The sequence below is a fragment of the Arachis duranensis genome, chromosome 6, assembly GCF_000817695.3.
Source record: "Arachis duranensis cultivar V14167 chromosome 6, aradu.V14167.gnm2.J7QH, whole genome shotgun sequence".
NCBI lineage: Eukaryota > Viridiplantae > Streptophyta > Magnoliopsida > Fabales > Fabaceae > Arachis > Arachis duranensis.
The window spans coordinates 98,209,692-98,233,963 of NC_029777.3; the positions used below are offsets into that span (position 1 = coordinate 98,209,692).

Genomic DNA, 24,272 nt, shown 5'->3' on the forward strand with positions numbered 1-24,272 from the left:
GCAAGAGTTTGTACTTCCAAAAAAATATTCGATCTTATAATAGTATGTTTGCCTTCACGTCTCTTGGCGGTAAGGTATTGGATTCAGTGAATAATGGGAGGGGTCCACCGCAGTTTATAATAAGTGGTTAAAATTATCATTGGATTGGAAGTTTGCTCCCAGATGCTGGTCAGAAGCCTAAATTTGCCCAGTTATATATATACGACACTCAGCATGAGATAATGCATAGGCAGCGAATCTTTGGGTATGTGTGTTTGAAATTTTGGTGCTTAGTTTTTTTATTGTATTTTCCTGATGTTTTAGTGTTATTTGTATTGGAAAACATGTTTATAGCTGTGATATGATAGTTATACTGTATTTTGTTCTCGTTATAAAGTCTTATTGGTCTTTTTTTGCTAATAATGATATATCAAAATATATGACAATTGTATTCTGTGTGGTTTTTAAATATATTTTTGTTGTTAATGTATATTTGTTTTAGGCAAACATCTGAGATAGATAAAGAATTGATAGCTAAGTTGTTGCAAATGATCGATACTCATAATGTCATAGCACAGTCATTTCGAAGAGTCAGAGAATTCTATCAGTGTCATCCATCTGAGATTTTCTCTTTGAAGCTGTATTCGCAAAAGAAGGTTGATCGAAGAATTTACAATGCTCCCTCTTGCGATGAAGTTGCTGCTTTGATTGTTGGAGATTTTGATTCGTCAAATCATGGCCGTGACATTATTGTTCGATCTACTGGTGGTCAGTTGCAACGTATTTATGAAACTCATGCTCTGTATTTGCCCTTACAATATCCTTTGTTGTTTCCATATGGCGAGGATGGTTACCAGCTGAACATTGGTTATCGAGGTGAACAGCCTGGATATGTTCCTGGAAGGAGAACAAGGGTTTTCCTCAGGAAATTCATATGTTTTCGTCTCCAGATTAAGGAACACGAAGATGGAATTATTCACAAGTGTAGACAGTTATTTCAGCAATTTGTTGTTGATTGTTTCACCATGATTGAGTCCCAAAGGTTGCATGAGATTATAATGAAGCAAAGTATAATTAGAGGAGAAGTCCTTCAAGGAATAAAGGAGGCTATGCGTCGTGGTGATGACGAAACTTCTTCAATTGGGACATGAATCATTTTGCCTTCGTCCTTCACTGGCGGTAGACGTTATATGTTTAATCGTTGTTAGGATGCCATGGCAATTTGTAAACATTTTGGCTATCCATATTTATTCCTTACTATTATGTGTAATCCAAATTGGCCTGAATTTCGGCGATTCACAGAGCGAGAGCGAATTCCCATCGCTGATCATCCTGATATCTCTTGTCGTGTCTTTCACGCCAAGTTGAAGTGTCTCCTTAGCGATCTCAATGAAGGTGTGTTTTTTTGGTCCACTTAATGCAGGTATGTTCTTTTCTCACTTAGCATCTCAATCTCTGTATGTTGTCTTCGGACATGTAGTTGTTTGGCTTCTTTAGGATGTTTTGTATTTTTTATGTATGTATACTATTGAGTTCCAAAAAAGAGGTCTACCGCATGCACACATGTTACTTTGGCTTAACGTGGAAACAACTTACAAAGTGTTGAAATTGTTGATGAATTCATCTGTGTTGAGCTACCCAATCCCCAGAAATTTTCGTCTCTTTATAATGTCGTCACCAAGTACATGATCCATGGTCCATGCGGTCGACTTAGACCGAGTTCTCCTTGCATGAAAGATGGTAAGTGCTCAAAATTTTATCCAAAAAGATTCGTTGAGCAAACGAGCTTTGATGAGGATGGCTATCCAATATATAGACGTCATAATACGTGTGCCACAGTGAAGATCAACGATGTTAATATTGATAACAGATTTGTTGTGCGCTATAATCCACTGCTGTTAATGAAATATCAAGCTCACATAAATCTTAAGTTCTGTAACAAGTCAAACGTGATTAAGTATCTTTTTAAGTATGTCAATAAGGGTCCGGATCGGGTGACTACAACTGTTGGAGAAACATATGATGTTGGTGAATCTTCTCAAGTGGTTGATGAGATCAAACAGTATTACTATTGTCGTTATTTATCACCGTTTGAATCCATGTGGAGAATTTTTGCTTATGATATTCATCATAGATGGCCGGCGGTACAGAGGTTGACTTTTCACTTGCCGAACTAGCAACATGTTGTATTCGATGATGCTGATATCACTACTCATGTTTATTTGCGCAACAAAGATTTGCTGACGATGTTTACGGGTTGGATGATGGCCAACATGTGGTTCCCGGAGGGGCGGTCTTTAACATATGTTGAATATCCAGGAAAATTTGTCTATTGTTCGAATAGCAAGGAGTGGAAGCCAAGACAGAGGGGATTCTCAATTGGAAGATAGAGTTTCGCTCATCCCTCATCTGGTGAACTTTTCTACATACGGATGCTTTTGAATGTGCAGAGAGGTTGTACCAGTTTTTAAAGTATAAGAACCGTGAATGGTGTTACTTATGATACATTTCAAGAGGCATGTTCCACCATGAGATTCTTGATAGATGATAAGGAGTATGTTTCTGCTATTAAGGAAGTCGCCGAGTTAGTGTCAGCTGCATAGCTAAGGAGGCTTTTGTGATGTTGTTGCTATCTGGTTCGATGGGAAGACCTCTGTCAATTTGGAAACAAACTTGGGCTTATTTGTCTGATGATATTCTTTATCGCAGAAGACATGAGCTGCAATATCTCGGTAAGAATTTTGTTCATCATGAGTTTATTATATGACAGGCAGGCACACACGCACGCGCACAGTACAGAAATGATATTATGGTGATAATATTTTATTAATTATCGTTAAACGTAGATCTAACGATGAGTCAGGACGAGTTGCATGCATTTTGTTTGTTGGAGATTGAGAAACTATTGCAGAGTAATGGAAAATCATTGAGAAATTATGCTGGCATGCCAGTTCCTAATAAATCTTTAGTATCTCAATTTAGCAATTTGATGCTGTTGCGTGAGTTGTAGTATGATACTGTTTCTTTGACTCATGAGCACGATGCAAATGTCTCCAAGTTAAATGAAGAACAGAGGGTGGTCTACGATAAAATTATTGATTGTGTTTCGAATAAGAGGCACGGATTCTTTTTTGTGTATGGGTTTGGTGGCACTGGAAAAACTTTTTTATACAGAGTTTTGTCAGCTAAATTGCGATCTGAGAAAAATATTGTTATAAATGTTGCTTCTAGTGGTATTGCTTCTCTGTTGTTACCTAGTGGTAAGACGGCGCATTCTATGTTCTATATTCCTGTTGAGCTGACTGAAGACACTGTTTGTCGGATTAAGAAGGATAGTTCAAAAGCTGAGGTAGTCTGATTGGCCGATTAGATTATTTGGGATGAGGCACCGATGACTAACAAATTAGCATTTGAAGCGCTCGATAGGACGTTGTGGGATATAATGGTTTCGGTCTCTGATAGAAATAAAGATTTACCTTTTGGTGGGAAGGTAGTCGTTCTTGGTGGTGATTTCAGGCAGGTCTTGCCAATTATTCCAAAAGGTTCTTGTGCTGAGATTGTGATAGCGTCCATAAATTCTTCTGTCCTTTGGAAATACTGTGAAGTTTTGCGATTGACCAAAAATATGAGGTTAGCAAGTGGATTGGAACAATCAACTGCTTAGGTGTTAAGGTCGTTTTTAGATTGGATACTTCATATCGGTGAAGGTCTATGTGGAACTCTGGTCAATGACAAACTTCTTGTTGATATTCCTTCTGATCTAAATCATTATTGTTTTGGAAAATTCAGTGGAAGATATTCTAAATACAATCTATCCGAATTTGGTTCAAAATTTTCATGATCCAAGCTTTTTCCAGGATAGGAAAATACTGGCTCCGACTGTCGAGAATGTTGAAGAGATAAACAATTATATAGTTGACTTGTTGCCCGGTGAGGAGAAAAATTATCTCAGTGTTGATTCGATATGTGGTAGTGATGCCTATTCTGATGTTGAAGTTGATTGGATAAATGTTGAATTCTTGAATCAGATTAGGTGTTCTGGTCTACCTAATCATTCATTGAAGTTGAAAATAGGCGTGCCTATTATTTTGTTGAGGAATGTTGACCCAGCTGGGGGTTTGTGTAATGGGACTCGACTTGTTGTGCGAGATCTAGGGACAAATGTGATCGGTGCGGATATTGTTTCTGGTAGTAATGTTGGGGATCAAGTTTTTATCACCAGAATGAATTTGATTCCCAGTGATACGGTTATACCGTTTAAATTCCAACGCTGTCAATTTCCAGTTTTTCTGTCGTTTGCGATGACAATCAACAAAAGCCAGGGTCAGACATTATCAACAGTCAGTTTTTTCTTGCGTCGTCCTGTGTTTTGTCACGGTCAACTTTATGTAGCTCTTTCCCGAGTTAGGAATAGAAATTGTTTGAAGATTTTACTTTGTGATGAAGGATTAGTTGATCCTACCAGGACTGAAAATGTTGTATTTAAGGAAGTTTTTGATAAGATATAATGTAGTTTTTTGTTATATTTTCTAATCTTATCTGTGTTATTTATACTTTTGTTTTGGTGTACGTTTTCTTTGGAGAGGGACATCTTCTTTATGGTATATCTAAAATAGTCTCAACCATTTTGTATACACTAGATGCACGATTTTTTATGGACGATTAGATTCTATTAAATGAATATTAAAGATGTTATGAAAGAAGAGTATTCATACGCTTTATAAATGTAGAATATATTCATATATATATACATAAATATATTTTAATACATGGTACTTTAAGAATGGCAAGTATAATCTTTTACTTTAAAATAAATATAAAACATATCAATACATATCAAAATATTTTTCATTTATTAAAATTAATTATTATACTATACTATTCTTAATAACATAATGTAAGAAATTAAATTATTTTATATTCCTTGAAAATAATTAAATTATTTTACATTATTAAAAAATAATTACATTAGTTATTATAATAAACCAAATTCATTTAATTTTTAATAGTTGAACACGTAAAAATTTATTCAAAAATAATTTCATAATTACCTATTAAAAAAATATCATCAATCATAATTATTTTAACATGATCATCCAGATTTTATGTATCAATTTTTTTTGCTACCTTCTGTCTTCTATTTTTTATTATTATTTTGGTTTTAATATTTAGGCCAAATTCTAATTTAATGTCTGATATTTTAAATATTTTATTTTAGTGCAAAATAATTTTGCACGAGTTTAATATTATTTCACTCTTAAATTTGATACAAATTCTTTGTATCAAGAAATATTTTGTATTAGAGTATTGACATTTAAAGTACTTAATTATGCACTAAAATGTTATGCATTTATTAGAGTGTACAATGTTCTTCTTTTATATTAACCTTTGATTTCTATATAATATAATCAAATGATTTATATAAATATGGGATATTCTATAAGCATATAATTGTTGTGCTCATTTAAAAGATACCCTCTTTTTTAGTGGATAAATTTGATGATTTATATTTTCATATTTTATTTTGATTCTTTTTTTTTGGTTTAAAAAGCCATTTTTCAAATACAGTTATTTGGTCTGAAAAGTTACTTGACTATGTGGTTTTGAAAATATTCAATTTTATTAAAAACTTAGTTATTTACTTTTTTTAATCTGATATATTTTTTTCCAAAAAAACATAAAGAAAATATATCGTTAATATATTAATAAAAATAAGATATGACCATTTTATTAATAGAAAACAATTATTTATCTTTTATTAGAAAAAAAAGTCAAATGATATCAATGCAAATTTGATTTTAATTTGTCAAAAAAATTTTGATTATTTTAATGTAAATTATATCTTTTATTAGAAAAAAAAAGTCAGATGATATTCTTTTTTAGTGAATAAAATTGATGCTTCATATTTTTATATTTTATTTTAATTCCTTTTTTTGTTTAAAAAGCCATTTTTTAAATCCAGTTATTTTATCCCATATCAAAAAGTTACTTGATTATGTGGTTTTGAACATATTAAAATTTATTAAAAAACTTGATTATTTACTTTTTTAAATTTGATATTTTTTTCAAATAAATTAAAAGAAACTATATTGTTAATATATCAATAAAAATAAAATATCATGATTTTATTAATAAAAAATAATTATTTATCTTTTTATACAAAGAATAGTCAAATAATAATAGTGCAAATTTGATTTTAATCTGTCATAAAAAAATTTAATTTTAATCTAAATTAGACTCTATCCATGCAATTTTATTTTATTTTTGTTATTTCTAACATATATATTTAAGTAATAAATATATTATTAGTAGCAACATTTTTATAATATCATATATCAATTTTTTCTTGGCACCTCTTTACATAATTTGGTTAATTTATCCAGATCTCAATGATTTTTTTTAGTTAAAACGTATCTTTTTTAACAGATGAACCAGATTTTTATTTCTTAAAAAAATAAATTCAAATTGTTTTTTTTAATACATTGAATTTGCAAAAAATTAAAAAATTAAATATCTAAAATTATTGATATTTTTTTTACTATGAGTCTAAAAACACTTGGTTGCAGGATTTTGTTTTTATTAATATAATCATCTCAATTCAACCATAAACATAATTAAAGTCAGATAATGTGAGTTATTCTAATTTTGTTTTACCAAATTCATCGCTTTCATTTCATTAGGATCCCTAAAAGACGTTTCGACCTCACCCCATCTTCTTCATCCCTAACCCAATCTCCATCTGTCGCACCATGTCCGTTACCCCCTCTATTGACTGAGGTTTCGTCTTCTCTCCTCGGTTTTGGCCACATGCAGAGAAGGTATAGGTATCTCTGCGATTCCATTCGATCCCAGCATGAGGGTGTTGTTCTCTTCGTTGCGTATGTTCCTTCTCCCCAAGTTTCCTCTGTCTCTCTCTGTCGATCATACCTCATTCTCCATCTCGATTTCTTCGTTTTGGATAGCAGACGTTGCCAACGCGGTTCAAGAGGTATATGTGGGCTATGGTTCCATTCTCCTCCTTTTCAATCTCTTTCTCGATTCCTTCTCCAGTTTCAATTTTTTTTGTGTTAATTGTTATTGTTTTTTGGATCCATCGTTTAATTTTGAGTTGTTTAGTTTCTGATTTAATCATGGTGATTGTTACTTGTTTTTCAAAATCAATGGTTCTCTCCTATGTTTGTGCTCTTGGTGTTTCTGTGAAATAATTTTTTTCTTGGGGGGTTTGCTCATTATAAATTATATAATTTTCTTTCTGCTATTGGACTGAAGTTAACTGTAGTGTTAGGTATAGTTGACTGATGAAATTCTATTTTTGCTTTATTGTGAATTGTCAAATCAAATATATGTGGTAGGTATTTGGTAATTTGTAACAGGCCTCTTCCCATAATGTTTTTGCTCTTTTCCCATGAGTATTTGGTTACTTGTGATATCTTCCTAAATGATGTGTGTAGTCATATCAATCTATATATGCCTATTAGTCTATCTCTGTCCCATATGTGAAGCTTATATTCTAAGCTTTAGTGTTTGTTAACTTTGGGAGTTTATAACTCCAACTCATCTGTTTATCTTCTCATCTTAGTTCTGAATTTTTCTCTGTATATTTTCTCCTTTTGGTGTTCTTATCCTATATATGTTGGGAATGAATAACCGTGTTAATCTGGTGGAAAAAATCACTCCATTGAGAGAATCATGGAAAGTGAATGTTAAAGTTGTGAAGTTGTGGTACCACAAGAATCCTACTTTAGATCTTTCTCAAAATCTGTTGCATATGGTCTTAATGGATGAGAAGGTCAATTTTGTTTTATGTTAGCATTTCCTTAAGTTGTTGCAACTTTTCTTTTTTTTTAAAAAAATATGCATAAGGGATTTTTTTGTTACAAAGTGATATGTTTTTGTTGTTTTATTTTTTTAATCAAGTGTCTTTATGGTGTTTGGATACCTAAATAAGTTAATAAATTCAAAATATGAAGTATTTTTTTCAACTGCAGTTACACAAGATCCAAGCAACGATTAGAGATCAGCTTATATCAAATTTTGCCGTGTCTCTAAATGAAGGGAATGTGTACTTGATGACCCATTTTACAGTTGTACTAAACACTGGTTTGAACAGAGTGATGAAACATCAGTTTAGACTTTTGTTCCAATACAAGACCTTTGTTGTTTCTGTGGTATCTCCAAGGATACCTCATTTGGGTTTGTGTTTTAAATCAATAGATGAAATTGATCAAATGACAAAGGATAGCAATTTTCTCATTGGTTTGTACAACTTTCTTGCTTTGCCCTTTTAGAATCATAGTATTATGTTTTAAAAAGTGTGGTTTCTGATTCAAATTTGTATATGTTTCAATCTAATTATTAGACTTTGTTGGGATCATTACTGGTGTTCGAAAAGAAAGATGTAGCATCATATGGGAAGGTGATCAAAGCAGTTGTGCTAGAAGTTTTTACTGATGGGTAATATCTCTCTCACTTTCTCCCATATCAGTAGTTATCTTCTATTAATTCTATTTTTTTTTGTTCCAGCCTTTATTTTTATAACAATAAATATATAGTTAGATCCTTTTGATCTTTTGAAACTTATCTGTTCAGCAAAAAGGTACAATGCAATGTGTTTAGAAATGCTTGTGATCTGTTAGAATATGATAACTTACAAAAATATACAAGATCTCGCTGATTGTCCTCGAGTCTTTTAAAATCAAAGCCATTGAAGGTTAGTTTCAGGCATATTCAACAAATTTTTACTCTAATATTTACTTTTCTGCTTTTTGACCTTTTAATTTAAATATGATTTGATGCTAATAGAATATGATTCTTGCATGCAGGGGGTAATCCTACAGAATGTGATAAATGTCTCTAGGTTATTCATTAATCCCGACATTCCTGAGTCTGTTGAGTTCCTAAGCAGGTTAGTTGTGATAAAAATATTGAAAAGCTACAACCTACTATGCTTATTTTGTTGGTATTCATGTATATATTTTGTGTTATGAAGATTAGTTATTATATGTTGTATGTAGATTTAGTGTAGCCAGTTATGGATTCTCAAGACTTGTGACCAATGACCTTGGATACTTAGTTTCTAAAGTTAATGGTGATTATTTCAATCCCAAAGAGATCAGTAATATTCAAGATCTTCATGCAGATAATGGGGTACTATTTTAGATTTGCAAACTCTCCATTTAATACTTAAACTTGAATTTCTTAAACATGTGTGTCGGGTTTCATAATCTGGTTTGTTAATCATTATTCTATAGTATATCATTGTTTTTAAAATTTTACAGGATTCTCATTACTTTGTTATTGGGACAATTAAGGAAGTTATGGATGAACCAGATTGGTGGTACTACTCATGTGTGTGTGGTCATGCTGTTGTTGAGCATGAGGATCTCTACTTTTGTGATGCTTGTGGTTCATGTGTTGAACATATTATGGTCAAGTGAGGTTCATATGTAACTCTATTATGGAATAGATTAATTATCAATCTTTTGAATTTTTTGTTAGTTCTTTGTTATGCATCACTCTATGTGTTGTTAAGCAGATTTCTTGGTTTTAGTTATCATTCTTGGTTGTTAATTGTGTTAGATATGGGATTTGGGTAAAGATTCACCATGGTGGGTGTGTTATTTTGTTTGTTCTGCTTGATAATGCGGCAACAAAACTATTTGGAAAAACCTATTCTGAAGCATTTCTCAGGATAGAAGAAGAATTTCCTGTTGATCATAGTGTGCTTGCAGTATGAACTCTTTCATAGCGAACCTCATTTAATCTTTATTATTTTTTTCGTGTTCAAGTTTATTGATTCTTTTATATTAAACTCCCAAGGTCTGTCGGTCATATTCTCCACAAATGTTTGATGATATTGTTGGAGAGGAGAAAGTTTTCAAGGTTGAAATTTATTATGCAGTTGATCCAGATTACTTCGGGTGCTTTAAAATTGTAAATGTCTTTAGTCATAATCTGGAAATAGTTGCAACCGATGATTATATCAATGTATGATTCCTCACCCTATGTTACAACATGTTCATGCATTTTTTTTCACAATCAATGCATTTGATACTTATTCTAACCAAATTATCCCAGGCAAGGCTTCACGGTCCCATTTTTCCACCAATCTATGACACCTACTTGCAGTATGCAACTGGCAAAGATTACAAGACTCAAGTAGTGTGTGATAATTCTATTCAATCAGAAACTATTGAAGATATTATTACTGATCTTATTTCACCCAATTGCTGCTATTCTGATGCTGAGAACGTATATTTTTTCCTCATTTGCAATAAAATCTCTTAGATCATTCGTTTTTGTTATTCTTGTTATATCATACCCTGAAAAGTTAGTAAATGATATTTTTGTAAATTATTTGAAATTTGAAATGCTGTAATCATTTTTTTCTTTGCTGGCAGGGTGGTTTCGTTTTTATTCTGTGAACTATATCATCTGTTTTGAAGAATCATAAGTGGTGGTTCTCAACTTGTTTATGTGGTTCTCTTGTGTCAACTAATAAAAATATTTTATCATGTGATCTATATCAGCTTCAATGCATTGATGCTGTCCCAAGGTGTTTTGTTCTTTAATTTTATTCTGTTTTGGTAACTAATTATTATTTCAATGTTAACTCAAATTTTTTTTGTTTTCTCATGGTTTTCAAGATTCTGCTTAAAGGTTGTAGTGTCTCATGCAAATGGCAATAATATATTTGTTCTTAAAGATTGTGAAGTCGTCCAAATAATAAAGACAAGATGCTCGAGCTTTTTAGATAATCATCCAAAGTTGAATCAGGTTGTCATTCAATTGTGGTTTTAATTGGTATATAGATATAGATATAGATATAGATATAGATATAGTTAGTTTGTTTCTTTTGACATTCCTATGAAAAACATAAATTATTATTATGCTATTTGTTAAGTATTTTGTTTTTTTTTCTTTTTTTAGGGATCTTATTGCAAAGTTGTTCCATTGAAACTCATTTCAAGTCTTTTGCACAAAAACGTTATATTCATGGTTGATACTAGGCCTGTGGGTTATGAGATGAATCGATCTGTGTATATTGTTCAACAAATCTGGGATGATGCCTCTGTTATTAATATTTTTGAGGCTGCTGCTGAGATGAATGAGCATAAGGTCTGCTGTATAGTTTTTATAATTTGTTCAATTATTAGTGTTTAAAAATATCAATAACTGAGAGGATTTCAATTTTGTTCAGATTCATGTTCTGGTTGATTCTATGCTCTGAAGTTGAAGATGCTTTCAGCCAATGTGGAAGCGATCATGAGGCTGTGGAGGATCTGCATGCTTTTTAGTTTAATATGTTCATATATTACTTTAAATTGTTGTTTGATTTGTAATACAATGTTAGTGTCTTTTGAATTCTAATGTGGATATAACTATGATATTTATGTATTTAATGAAATTTCTTTTTAATTACAAGAAAAAAATATGCGTTTATTTTACCAATTTCAAATGAACTGGTGCAATAATTAATTAATTATTAATCATTATCCAAAAAAAGAAAAAATGATAATCGGCGAAAAAAATATAGATGCTGCTTAATAAAATGGTTTTCATTACCATTTTTAAATGTATTCAAGCTAAGGTTAAATTTAATTGTTATTAAAAAATATATATCTTCTCAGTTTTTGAATTATCTTCATTTACGGGTTCCTTCCTCTCTTTTTCATTCTCACTTTGAAACTCGATTTCATTTTCGTCACTTCAAGGATCACTCGCTCGCACTCGTCTTCTCCAGATTCAGAAAGCCAAGTACCCAGAGCTCGGAACTCTTCTCTTGAGGTCATCGATTTTGTTTGTTGGTTGTGTAATTCAAAGAGAGTCGCCATGGATGCTGTTCATCAATCAGGGGGCTTCTCTCTCTTCTAATTGATCCCAAAAACAGGTTTTTACACTTGTCACAAGGCTTGAAGCACATTATCTAACATTTATCATGAGTTATTATTCCCCAAACTGATTAATGGGTTTTCCACAGAATCTAACATTTATCATGGGTTTTCCAAAAATGAAACAAACTTGCTCCTTTGCAAAGCTGAGGTTGCTTCTTCTGTTGCTGATGGGTTTTCCAAAGGTTTGATGAGTCTGATTGTATCTACTATTTGAGGATTGGATTTTGTGGCTATGGTTCCCGCTGCCGTTTCAACTATCCCCATGACCATGCCGCGGTGAAATTTATTGTTCGTTTGATTTTTAAGTTTGTGGAGGGTTTTTTGTTGTGTTATTTTTGCGCTTGATGTGATCATCGGTTTTTCTTAGTGTAGTTTGATTTGATATTGGGTATGATCAGTGTCATAGTGTCGAATATTTAGTATTGGTTTATTTTGCTTTAATTGCTACGTTGCTATTTTTTTTTCTTTGTGATAATTATTAACAGGGGATGTTGCTTTTGTTTGGTTAATTATTCATGGTTGTACTTTGGATTTGTTAGTTAATTTTGTACATCCTCTAATTCAGTGCTACTTTGGTTTTATTTTCTAGGTTTAATTGATTCAATTGGATAAAATATTTTTGTTGTTCTTTATCTGAGTTAATTTTCTTGGTTTCTTATTGTTGTCTTCTTGATTTAATGATTGGACTCAAGAGTTGATTAATTTCATTAATATTTTGATGTTATTAATAGAGATGGATTTCTAATTGTTGGTTTTTGAGTTAACTATGGTTAACTATTGTTAATGTCTAGATCTAACTTCCTTTTATTGAATGGTGTTTCTTTGATTTCTTTTTAAGCAAACAGGTGAACATCAAACTCTTGAATGCTGGCTATCTGTTCATATTTATCAATTTTCAATTTCAATAATGTAATATATGTTTCTGATTGCCAATAAGTTGACATCTCTTCTATTTCACCAGTCATACTTATTTGGAATAGTATTATTATATAGTCAAAGATAGGATCAATCAATAGGTATGGTTTCTTTATAAATAGATAGATAGATGTATATAGATTGATAGATAGGTTGATATGACATACCTATATTATATAGAGGTATGAGTATATCTAATTTAATTACCTATGGACACATTGAATGTCATATGTCAATCAATCAATCAATCTAGCCAAGGAGTTCAACAGAAATGTATTCTACAAGCTTTGCCTTACAAACTTGCTCATTTCTCTGCTATAAGTAGTGATGAGGTGATGGAGTATTGTGGAGATTTTTCAAGAGCTATTACTTGTTCCTTACTTGCCTTTTTTCCCTTGCATTCCCTTCCATTGAGATAAGACTCAAATCCCACACAGTTTTCTCTTGTCAAAATTTTGTTTTTTGTTTTTTTCATCCACATTCTTACATCTTTACTATTTAATGATAAGATAAGTCTTACTATTGATCCTCTTCAGAAAATCTCTCCATGAAAGGAAGCTTGGAGTATTGAGGCTAAGATCTTGACTATTTTGGAAGATGCTAGCATTGTTGATGAAAATATGCAGAAACTCTTACATATGGTCTTGATGGATTAGCAGGTGAGTATGTGTGTGTGTGTGTGTGTGTTCTATCAAGAACTCACTTTTTAGTTAACTAAATTCTGTATTTTAAAATTGTGTATGTGATAAGTTTTACTATGTAATATGTCATGGTATGATATTTAGAAATGCTCAAATGATTTTTTTCTCTTTTTTAATTTTCAGCACCACAAGGTCCAAGCAACTGTTGAGGATGATTTGATCACAACTTTTATTCATCAGTTAAAGAAGGAGACGTATTCATTATTTCTGACTTCAAAGTGATACCTAATGGTGGATTGATCAGGGTTACAAGACATCAGTACCGCATCCTTTTCAAGTGTAGTACCTCTGTTGTTGCAGCTTCAAGTAAAGTCATACCTAATCCTGGTTTAAGTCTAACTTCTATGGACGAGAGCGCACTGATTATGAGTACTTAATAGGTAAGTTTTGCTTTTTCAAATTTGACCCGGTATAAAGGTGTTTTAAATTGAGATTAATAACAACTCAAGGAAATGTCTCGTGGTATTGTATTAGACGGTTTAATCTTTTCTGCTATAATTTAACTAAACAGATTTTGTTGGGGTCCTGTGCGGATTGAAAAGGAAAACGGATGTTGAGTGTAATAGCAAGATATTAAAAGTTATCATCCTTGAAGTTTTTGCTGATGGGTATCCATTGCCTTTCTGTTTTTCATCCTTTTTTAAATTATGTTATGCCTATTTTTCATGTTTTTTTTACTGTTGAATTATTATATTGTTGTCTCTCATTTATTATAATCATTACCCAGGAAGAAAATCTCCTGCAATCTTGTTGGTGACTATTTTGCTCTTATAGACATCAATAATTTGAAAAAGTATCAGAGACCACCCATTCTTATGTTGCAATCTTTCAAGATCAAAGTCAATAGAGGTGAAAAGTTGTCCATGTTGCACACATGTCTCAGTTTGATTTGTTTATAAATTTTTGTTTACCAATGAATTGTTTCTTTATGAATTAATTTCTTCTTATTGTCTTCTGTGATTTGTAGATAAAGTCAGTCTCCAAAATATGATCAATATTTCTCGGGTTTCAATCAACCCTGATATGTAGGAAACTGTGAATTTTCTGAATCAGTTAGTTGGATTCAATTCTCCTTAAATTTTGTCTCTCTGAATTGAAAATTTCTGCATCTCTCTCTATCGCTCACTCACACACACACACACACACACACACACACACACACACACACACACACTTTCTCTCTCTCTCTCTCTCTCTCTCTCTCTCTCTCTATATCACTCACTCACTCACTCCCTCTCTCTTTCTCACTCTCTCTCTCTCTCTCTAGCTGTCTTCCTGAAATTCTTTTATGCTAATATTAATTTTCTTTTTTCATAGATACCGTATTGCAAGCCACCATTTTAGTAGACTCCGTAGTAATGAGATTGAGGATTTAGTATCTGTAATTGATGATGAATCTTTTCATTGGAAGCTAATACAGACTATTGCTAATCTTAAGGGCAACAATGAGGTGTGTACTATTAGTTTTTTAACATCTTTTAGTGCTATGTAAGAAGTATTGATGTTAATTGATTTTTGCATATTGTAGACATACTTTGTCCATTCAATTCATAAATTTTTTGTCTTAATAGGATGGACAATTCTTTGTGGTTGAAAAAATTAAAGAGATTGTTGAAGATTCAGAGTGGTGGGTCTTTTCTTGTGTTTGTGGTCATCCAATTGTAGGTGATGATAATGTGTTTCATTGTCAGCTGTGCAACAGAGAGGTCCAGCATTTTATGATCAGGTAAATCCAGGTTATGATTTAGAAATTTTCTTTCAACTGTTCCGATTCAATAATATAAGTAAGCTTCATGTATCAGCCTATTCTGAGGCTGACAAATAGATTAGTCTGATATTTACTTTCCTGGTTATAGTTACAGGATAAAGATACTTGTTGAAGACGAGACTTCTTGTGGAATGTTTGTCTTGTTAGATAGTGCAGCCACTAAGCTATTAGGGAGAACCTGTTCTGATGCGTTTCTGTTGTTAGAAGATGAAATGGATGTATGGTTAATGCTCTTAAATTTTATTGCTGTATACTCTATCAATAACTATTTCTTATTCCTCAATTTCGTCCATTAATTAGTGATCACTTTTCAATATCTATGACAGAAAATTGAGCACCAATACTGTCCATAGTTTTTTCATCAACTCATTGGGAAAGAGACTGTTTTCAAAATTCAAGCAAAGAGGATTAACACTCCGGATTATTGCGGTACCTTTAAAGTCATCAATATCATTAATGATGCACATTTTTTCAACAAACTTCAGGTTGATCAGTTCATCAAGGTGAGAACTCTTTTTTATGTTAAATATGAAGTGGAGGAATCATTTTTAGATATACTTTGTTGATCCGCAGTTTCTAATTCTTAGGCTATTGTTTTAAGTGATGTCCTTTACATGCCAACATGATTTTGCCTCATAGTTTAAAAAGTTGGTTGCGTTTTACAATTCATGTTTTCCTTTTCAATTTTAAGGATGTTAGTTCTGATTTGGCCTGTAGCCCAATATTTGAAGACTTCTCTCGGTATGGACAGCTTGAAAATGATGACAACCAAGTCATCTCTGGTGTTCCAATACAAGTACATATCATTAAAGAGATGCTTGCTGACATTTTTTGTAATAAAATATATGCTTCCTCATCAAAAAATGTTAGTATTTATGTTTATGTTTTCAAACATGTCAACTGTGTTTCAGCATGTGTAGTATGATAAAAACATGTATGATAATATACGGATTACTGTTTGTCTACAGGATCAGATCTGTTTTTTCATTGGTGAGATTATTGATGTGCTGAAACATCAGAAATGGTGGTACTACTGCTGTTTGTGTAATGCACCTGTTTGTCATGTTGGGAATGTATTTTATTGTTATATGTGTAGAATTGAGTGTGTTGATGCCATAAGAAGGTATCTATTTTATCTCTCGGAGTTGTTGGTACCAGTTTTTTTTTTTTGCTTTATTGCATCTTCTGCACATGTTTCTCAGTGTATATTTTCTTTTGTTTACATTATTTAGGTATCGCATCAAAATTATTGTTTTCATTCAAATGGCAGCAATATTTTCATACTTGAAGATGATGAGGTGATGCAAATACTCAAAAAGAGTTGTTCAGTCTTTTTGATAGATGAAAGAAATTTTTCCAAAGTAATGATTTTGGTTTTAATTTAATTTAATTGTCCTTCTTTTCAGTTTAGTATTTACGGTTTAGGTATGTGAATTTTGCTAATGTACCTTTTCTTTTTTTTTTCCTTAGTCAATGGATGATTACACTGTTCAGAATAGCATGATTTCTCAGTTGATGAACAAGAAAATTGTCTTCATAGTGGATCCTAGACCCGTTGGATATGAATTGAATACATCTCTTCATGTTGTTCGTGCAATATGTGATGATATTAATATTGTGAAGTTTTTGGAGGACTCCACCCATGATAATCAACAGCAGGTGATAACATTATTATGTAAATCTGATGTTGAGTTAGTCCACTTTATTTTTGATCAAGTTAACCTGAATTGGCTATATTGTTTTGTGTTTTTCATGTATCATGTGTTAAGAGTTACTAATGTTATTCCTCTGTTGTTCCATTTAGAAATTTCATCTGGATCCCTTTGTTCCTCATTTTCCTTTCGAATTTAAGAATCCAGTTGAGTTTCAGTCCAATGCAAGCATTCAATGTTCATCGAGTTCAAGTCCTCCAGTGGATTAGGTTTCACCGATTTTTGCTCTAAACTGGAATTGTTGGGTATTTCTTTACCTAATAGACTTTGATACTTTATCTCTTAGTAAACTATGTGAACAATAATACATATATGCATACATATGTTTCGTTTAAGTTTTTTTTCTTAATTGTTTAATATTTGTTTTATTAGTCTTCAAAGTTTGATGATATCTGATTTTTTTCTCATCTCTTTTTTTTTTGCTTCTGCATTCGTTGTTCTTATATTTTGTTGTGTTCTTTGCATACAGTTAACCATGATTTTCATGCAAGAATTTTGTCCTCACAAGGTTCCAATATATTTAGGAATCATCAGCCTCTCACTATTAGGAAAGAGCTTCGCCGTGCCTTTGGACAATGTGAAAATACTGTCGAGGCTGTTGAAAGGATGGATGAGTGTAGTGGCTAATCATCAGTTTCATTACAATATATATATAGATATCTATAATATAATTCCAAGTCTATAAAGAATTGTCAGAAGTTTGCTTAGTTGTGTTAAGTAGTTGGAAAATTGGAAAAGTATGTTGTCAATAGATCTATTTTGGTATGTAATATGAACTCATTTCCAGAGTTGTGATGTTTATGAAACTTATTATTCTCTTTAATATATTTAAATTTCTATGTGTGAGTATGTTTCTCTGTATTTTTGAATAAAGCATGGTTATTATATATAGGCATGTGCTTTGTTTGGTATATATTTTTTTCCTTACAACTTATTAAAATGTATTGAATAATTTAAATAATGAAACCCAAGATCATTAAAAACATGTAATTTTTTTCAACCGTATTATAGTTTTATATTTAAATATCTTGTGTAAAAAGATATTTTTAAGTCAAATAAGTTAAAAGTACTCTGTTATTTATTTATGATGTGAAAAATATTTTTTTAAAAAAATTAAAAATATAAATTGTAATTTCTCAGAAAATATATTTTCTATTTTTTTAGTACTTTTACTTTTATCATTAGAAATTTACTAAATAGACTAAAAAATAAAAAAATATTTATTTAATAAACTTTTTTTTATCGATTTAATCATTTCTAAACAAATACTTAGTTGCTTTTATTAGTTTATATGTATTTAACATTATTAATTTTCTATCTTAATACTTTAAGAGTCTAGAGGTAGACATCTTTTGGTGAAGAAAAGTTCAAAAATTCTAGCATACTGGTTCCATTAGATCAATAGATGTGGACCGCACGATGGTGTTAGAATGATTCTGATTGAGAACATATTATCTCTTCGGAGCAAAAGGAGAAGCATAGGAGCATTTGAAGAAGACGAAGAAGATGTCGTCGTCTAGCAACCGGCACGGTGGTGATGGAGGTGAGGTTAGGGCATCGGACATACTGGTGAAGCACCAAGGTTCGAGACGCAAGGCATCGTGGAACGATGCAGAATGCCAGATCATCAAAAAGACCACCAGAAACAGCGTCGTCTTTCAAGTAAAGGCCTTCCATGATGACATCCTTTCTGGCAAAGCCAAGTTTGAGGACATCGCCTCTCGCTTCTCCGATTGCAGCTCTGCCAAGCGCGCTGGCGATCTTGGTCAGTCCCTCTCTTCGTATAATTCCAAATTTAACCAGAAAAATATCTATTTACTTAGTAGAGGAAGTGAAAAGCGTTGTTAACATTTCCTATTATGTATAGATCTTGCTTGAGCAATTAGGTATCATTATGAATTGTCGTTGTTCAATCTGCAATTTGTTATTTGTTATCAACTTACCACGATAATAAGGAAGTATAATTGAGTTTACGAAGTGAGATTGTTTATCCTAATTATATTAGGGATTAGCTATTCTGGAATGATTGCTCTAACATGTCTGGATAATTCGATGAGAAAAAAAGTGATCAGTTGATTTTGAATTAGTGTGGGTTGGTCTTAATTTTATCTTTTTTTGGGTGTAAGTTTTACTTTGTTTTTCAACTCTGTTAGAGTTTCAGCTGAACTCTTCTGCATGATTGATGAAAGTTTGTATCTTTTATTTTATTTTTATGTGGGCCAATCTTGATAAATTTCAAACTTAAAGGGGAATTTTCATTAACACTGGCTTTTACTTTGTTTTTCAGCTCTCTTGGAGTTTTAGCTGAACTCTTTTGCATGATTGATAAAAGTTTATAGCTTTTATTTTGTTTTTATCTAGTTCAATCTTGATAAATTTGATAGTTAAATGTGTGTTTTCATTTAGACTGGTATGTGGTCTATTGAGATTTGTGTTCAAACTATTCCAAAATCCAAAGGACATTGTCTTTGAATTTGGATGGCTTGATTTGTTGGTTTCTTACCTTTTGGATTGATATTTTTTTTTGTAAGTTAATTATGTGTTTTCAGGCCCAATTTTATGCTTATTAGTTTGTACGAATTCATCATTAACATTAATTGAAGCTATGTTAGTATATCTTCTAAGTTCTTATTATGATTTGATACATGATAAATAGGTCACTCCCAATTTGGATTGCAGAATAGTTCACGTACTGCTAGAGGATGGGAATGATCTTGGTAAATTTGGTTATTAAAGGGGTGTCTTCATTTACACTGGTATGTGATCAATTGAGATTAAATTTGCCTTTTCTAGTGCTACATTTTGGTCTTCTTCCCTTGAATTTTCACTGTACTATTCAATTGGGCTATATCTCCATTCTAAAATGCCTTCAATACTTACAATCTTAAGGAAATTAAAAACTGCTTTGACAATAAATTCTGCACATATTTGCTTTTCAATATAGTATTTCCTTCTGATTGTCTGCAAAGTATTCATTGCTCTCACTTTGGATTTATGTCAATGATAGGCTCATATGGATCTATTCTGCGGTACAAGAGCATTGAATGTTTGAGGCTTATTGGAAAGCATTCACTTCTTGCTGCCAGTGGGGAAATAAGTGATTTTCAGGAGATTCTAAGCTACCTTGATGAACTTATGTAAGCATTTCTTTCCCCCAAAGTAAAAATTGTTATCGAGTATGCATTGGAGTTTCAAATTAGGGAAGAATAGAAGGGTATGCTTGATTAAATGATTTAGCTTTACTGACATAGACCTCTCTGCAATTCAGGCACCACCTGTGATAGTGTTCTCTTCTGCCTGTGCAGGACTCGCATGTAATTTACTTGATGGTTGTTTAGCATGATTTATATATTCTTACAGAGTCGTTTGGTATCGGTTCAAGGTTGATCCACGTTTGAGTTTTTAAGAAAAGTTTCAGATGAACACAAGAATATCTGTTCAAAAGTGAAGAAAGATCTCATTGTTGGTGATTTGAGTAATAATTTTTAACTAAAATACTTTTCATTGTTGTCTATAGATTTCATTCGAATCATTAAAAAGTAAGTATTACTTTTTTTTCAAACTATAATTATGGTGAATATTAGTTGGTTCTAATTTTCTTTTTGTTGATTAAATTTTCATAAAAATGTGTTAATCTTATTCTACTACAAGATTATATAAGAAAAATATTTAATTAGAAAGAGAGGAGAAGTTGAGAATAGAAAATATCAGTTTTTTATTACTTGAACTCAAGATCATTAATTAAGTCCTATTAAAAAGACTTTTAATACTAAAATTATTAATAATAATCAATTTTTTTACATGTATCATATTTAAGAAGAAAGACCAAATATTTTATAAAAAAATATATATTCGTAATTATTTTCTTATCTAATTTTCATAATTTGTATGTTAATGATTTTTATGTCACGTAAAATTTTGATCAATTATTTAGTTATTTATCTTTTTTAGCTTTTTGTGATTTTTTGTCATTTTTATGCTCATTAACAATAGAAAAAAAAATAAAAAATGTGAACATTACTTAAATTTTAGGATAGATAAAATTTATTAATATAAAAAACTCAAAAATAAATAAAAAAATAATTCATGATATATTTTTTTAAGATTTAGTTCTTCTTTTTAATTGTCATAAATACTAAAAAAAATAAATGCTTCTTAACAATTCGAATATTAAAAGTCTTTTTAATCATTAGTAATTAATTCTTCATAATGGTCCAGTGTAATTTAAAAAAAATATGCAAATGTCTTTTATTTTTATGTTTCTTTAATTTTTACCTATATCTTTAAGAAGATCAGAAGTAAATAAGCAATCACCAACAAAAATAAAAAGCCAAACGTCACCACCCACTTCCTCCACCTTTCCCCCACAAAAAAAAAGAAAGAAACGTGACAAGAGAAAACCTACTGAACGTCCTTTGTCTCTCTCTGTGTCGTCTCACGTCGCTCAACCCGCAAACCTGACCACCGAATTTTTCCAGATTCAAAACCCCATTTCCTCCTACAGCATACGAAGCTGTCGTCATCCGCGGTAGCTCCCAGTGATTCGAATTCGTCTGACAGACCAATCTTCCACAGTGACTCGGCGGATAGTTCTTTTTCTTGAGCTCTTGACAGATCGAGACAATATACTTCACCCAAGTAACAAAGAACGTGTTGTGAAGGTAAATCTTCTGAAAACTGAAAACCCAAGAATCAATTTCAGCTTTTGTCCTAATGGTTGCATTGGTAACTAAATTTTTTGTTTAGTATTTTTTCTTTTACTCTTCTTTTCAGTTTTGCTAGCTTTCTTTGCCTTTAAACTTTTTTTTTTCGACATGCATCATGTATCATTCCATGAAAGCTTAGCTGCCAATTTAAAGGCAAAGAAAGAAATAGTTGATTTTCAGAATAAGACATGTCTCATACTTCCTTGAGCAAAACATCTCATTCTTATTAAGTTGTTTTTGTTTATGCTTTCTCTTACCATGATTTTAATTTTACATTTAAACTTTTTTTTCTTCTTTACAAGGATCAGTTATTTTGCAAAGTACTCCAACTATTAATCCCAATTTCATATTCTCAGATACGACTTTATTCTTTTAAGTTTTGTAATCTCTTCCTGAACTTAAAAAATATAGTCATTGTTTACATTATTTTATGGATTATTTTAAAATATAAAAAAGTTTTTTTGAAATCAGTTTTATCATATTTATAATTTTTTAATATTCATTTTGGTCTTTTATATTTTATTATTTATTTAATTTTTGTATATTTTCTTTTTTTTTCATATCGTTTGTTATGCATATTCTAATTAACAAATTCATAATTCTTGATTGTTTGTTTAAATAATTATTAGTAGTAGTGGTTAGCTTTCTGAAACTTTTAAACATTTAGGATCAGTAGATATTCAATTTATTAGAATAAATAACGATATTTTTGTTCATCTATTTCTTCTTTTGTTTATCAACGGTTGCTGTTCTTTCTTTATGTTTCTTTTTTATGTTTCTGGATTCAATTTTATCAGTTGTTTTTCTTGAATTTGTTGAAATGTCCTATTAGGGTTTACTTTATTATAGTACTCTCTTTTGTAGTAAGAGACAAGATCTTTCGTTTGTTCTCGAATCTTTATACGAGGTCTCCCTATCTGATAAGGATGAATGGCGATGGATGCCAATAGAAAAGACCCAAACAGGTATGGTGCTGAGCATTGGAGATGTTTTCTTTGCTGCATTTTCAGTTTCATTGAAGTCTCATCTACTTTTCCATTCAATATATTTCAGATTAACTTGTGAAAATTTTAATGTCAATTAAATATTGATGTTATGCCATCTATAGTTTTTTTCAAATTCTTTCTCATATATTTTTCATGTTGTAATTTAATTTTATTGGGTTTTCATTTATATGTATGCCACATTTCATAACTTGTTGTAACTGGTGAGTTCTATAGTGTAGAAGAAAGATTCTTTCTATACCTATATATTTGTGTTGTCAAAAGAATTATGAGACAAGTGTCTAGAAAGAGAATGTGGTTAAAGACAATCTCTATTCATGATAACTGACATACTTCATATATGTTACATCAATATCACGTGATGATGGACTGATGATATATAGAATAAGCTAGTTAATTGTATTTGTTATGATTAATTATTAAAAATGATATTGGACCTAGTTATAGTTGTATTTTTTGTTTAAACTATTTTAAGGAAGTAAAAATAAATTTTGATTGTGGACTACCTTATTGATCCTAATATTTTTTTGTCCTATCAAATTTTAAACTGTGTTTTGTGAATTATTAAGCTTACAAAAGGACTATATGTACTCATCAAAATAATTCCACTAAACTTATATAAAATCCAAACTCTCTTTCTTCATAAATTAATTTCTTTTATTCACACATGAAAAATTAAACTAAACTCTCAAATATTTATTAATAACTACTTATTTTAATATGTTTATATAATTATATATCCATATATAAATATATATTTAATTATTTATATATAAATAAATTAATATCTTTTTCAAATTATATATTACTAACTAAAATTTTTATTATTAGGTAATTATATTCTAACCGTGTTTTTAGTAAGTTTTAACAATTATTTTTAAAAAAATTATTTAAATTAGTACTTTAAATACTAAACACATATAGCCTAAACGGTAAACATTCATTTATAAATATTCAACGTTAAATTTTATACCGTACACTCTAAATCTTAAATCATACTTTTTAAATCCTAATTCATAAATCTCAAACCTTAAACTTAAATTTTAAATTGTAAACCCATAAATTTTAAATTCCTAAATTTTTAACCTTAAATTCTAAATCTTGTAGTTAAAGTCAAATTGTGACTCTAAAAATAATAATTCGAACAAATCTTATTACTTTCATGTATTTTTATGTAGAAAAATGTTGTTTATACAATTAATTATATCTATATAATAAAGAAAAAATTTAGTACGCCAACACTAAACCAATAAAAAAAGGTAAGTAATTCAACACTATTAAATATAATTTTACACTATTAAAAATATTAATAATAATTAATTAATAATTACAAATCACAAAATTTAATGTCTTTAGCACTTCTTTATAATAAAACTGTTTGGTATATTCCATTCAAATTACATATCATAATTGCTAAATTGGTATATAAAAAATTTGATATCATCATATTTTAATGAGGTATATAAATATATTTCATTGATATATTAATCAACTGGCATGTTTCTTATATTAACTCAATAGTTGAAATTCATTCAACTTTTTTTTATAGCCTTTTGAAAAGAAAAAATATTATTATTATTATTATTATTATTA

The 24,272-nt window shown here is 30.6% G+C and overlaps 1 protein-coding gene across 1 annotated transcript; it reads left to right on the forward strand.

The window, feature by feature from the left end:
• The first annotated feature begins 1,241 nt into the window (after nt 1–1,241).
• LOC107494899 (uncharacterized) lies at nt 1,242–3,337 on the forward strand. Its single transcript, XM_016115939.1, has 7 exons — nt 1,242–1,374; nt 1,819–2,131; nt 2,215–2,272; nt 2,430–2,433; nt 2,553–2,711; nt 2,826–2,947; nt 2,990–3,337. Exons 1-7 carry the CDS (start codon nt 1,242–1,244, stop codon nt 3,335–3,337), a joined length of 1,137 nt encoding a protein of 378 aa, XP_015971425.1.
• The last annotated feature ends 20,935 nt before the right edge of the window (nt 3,338–24,272 follow it).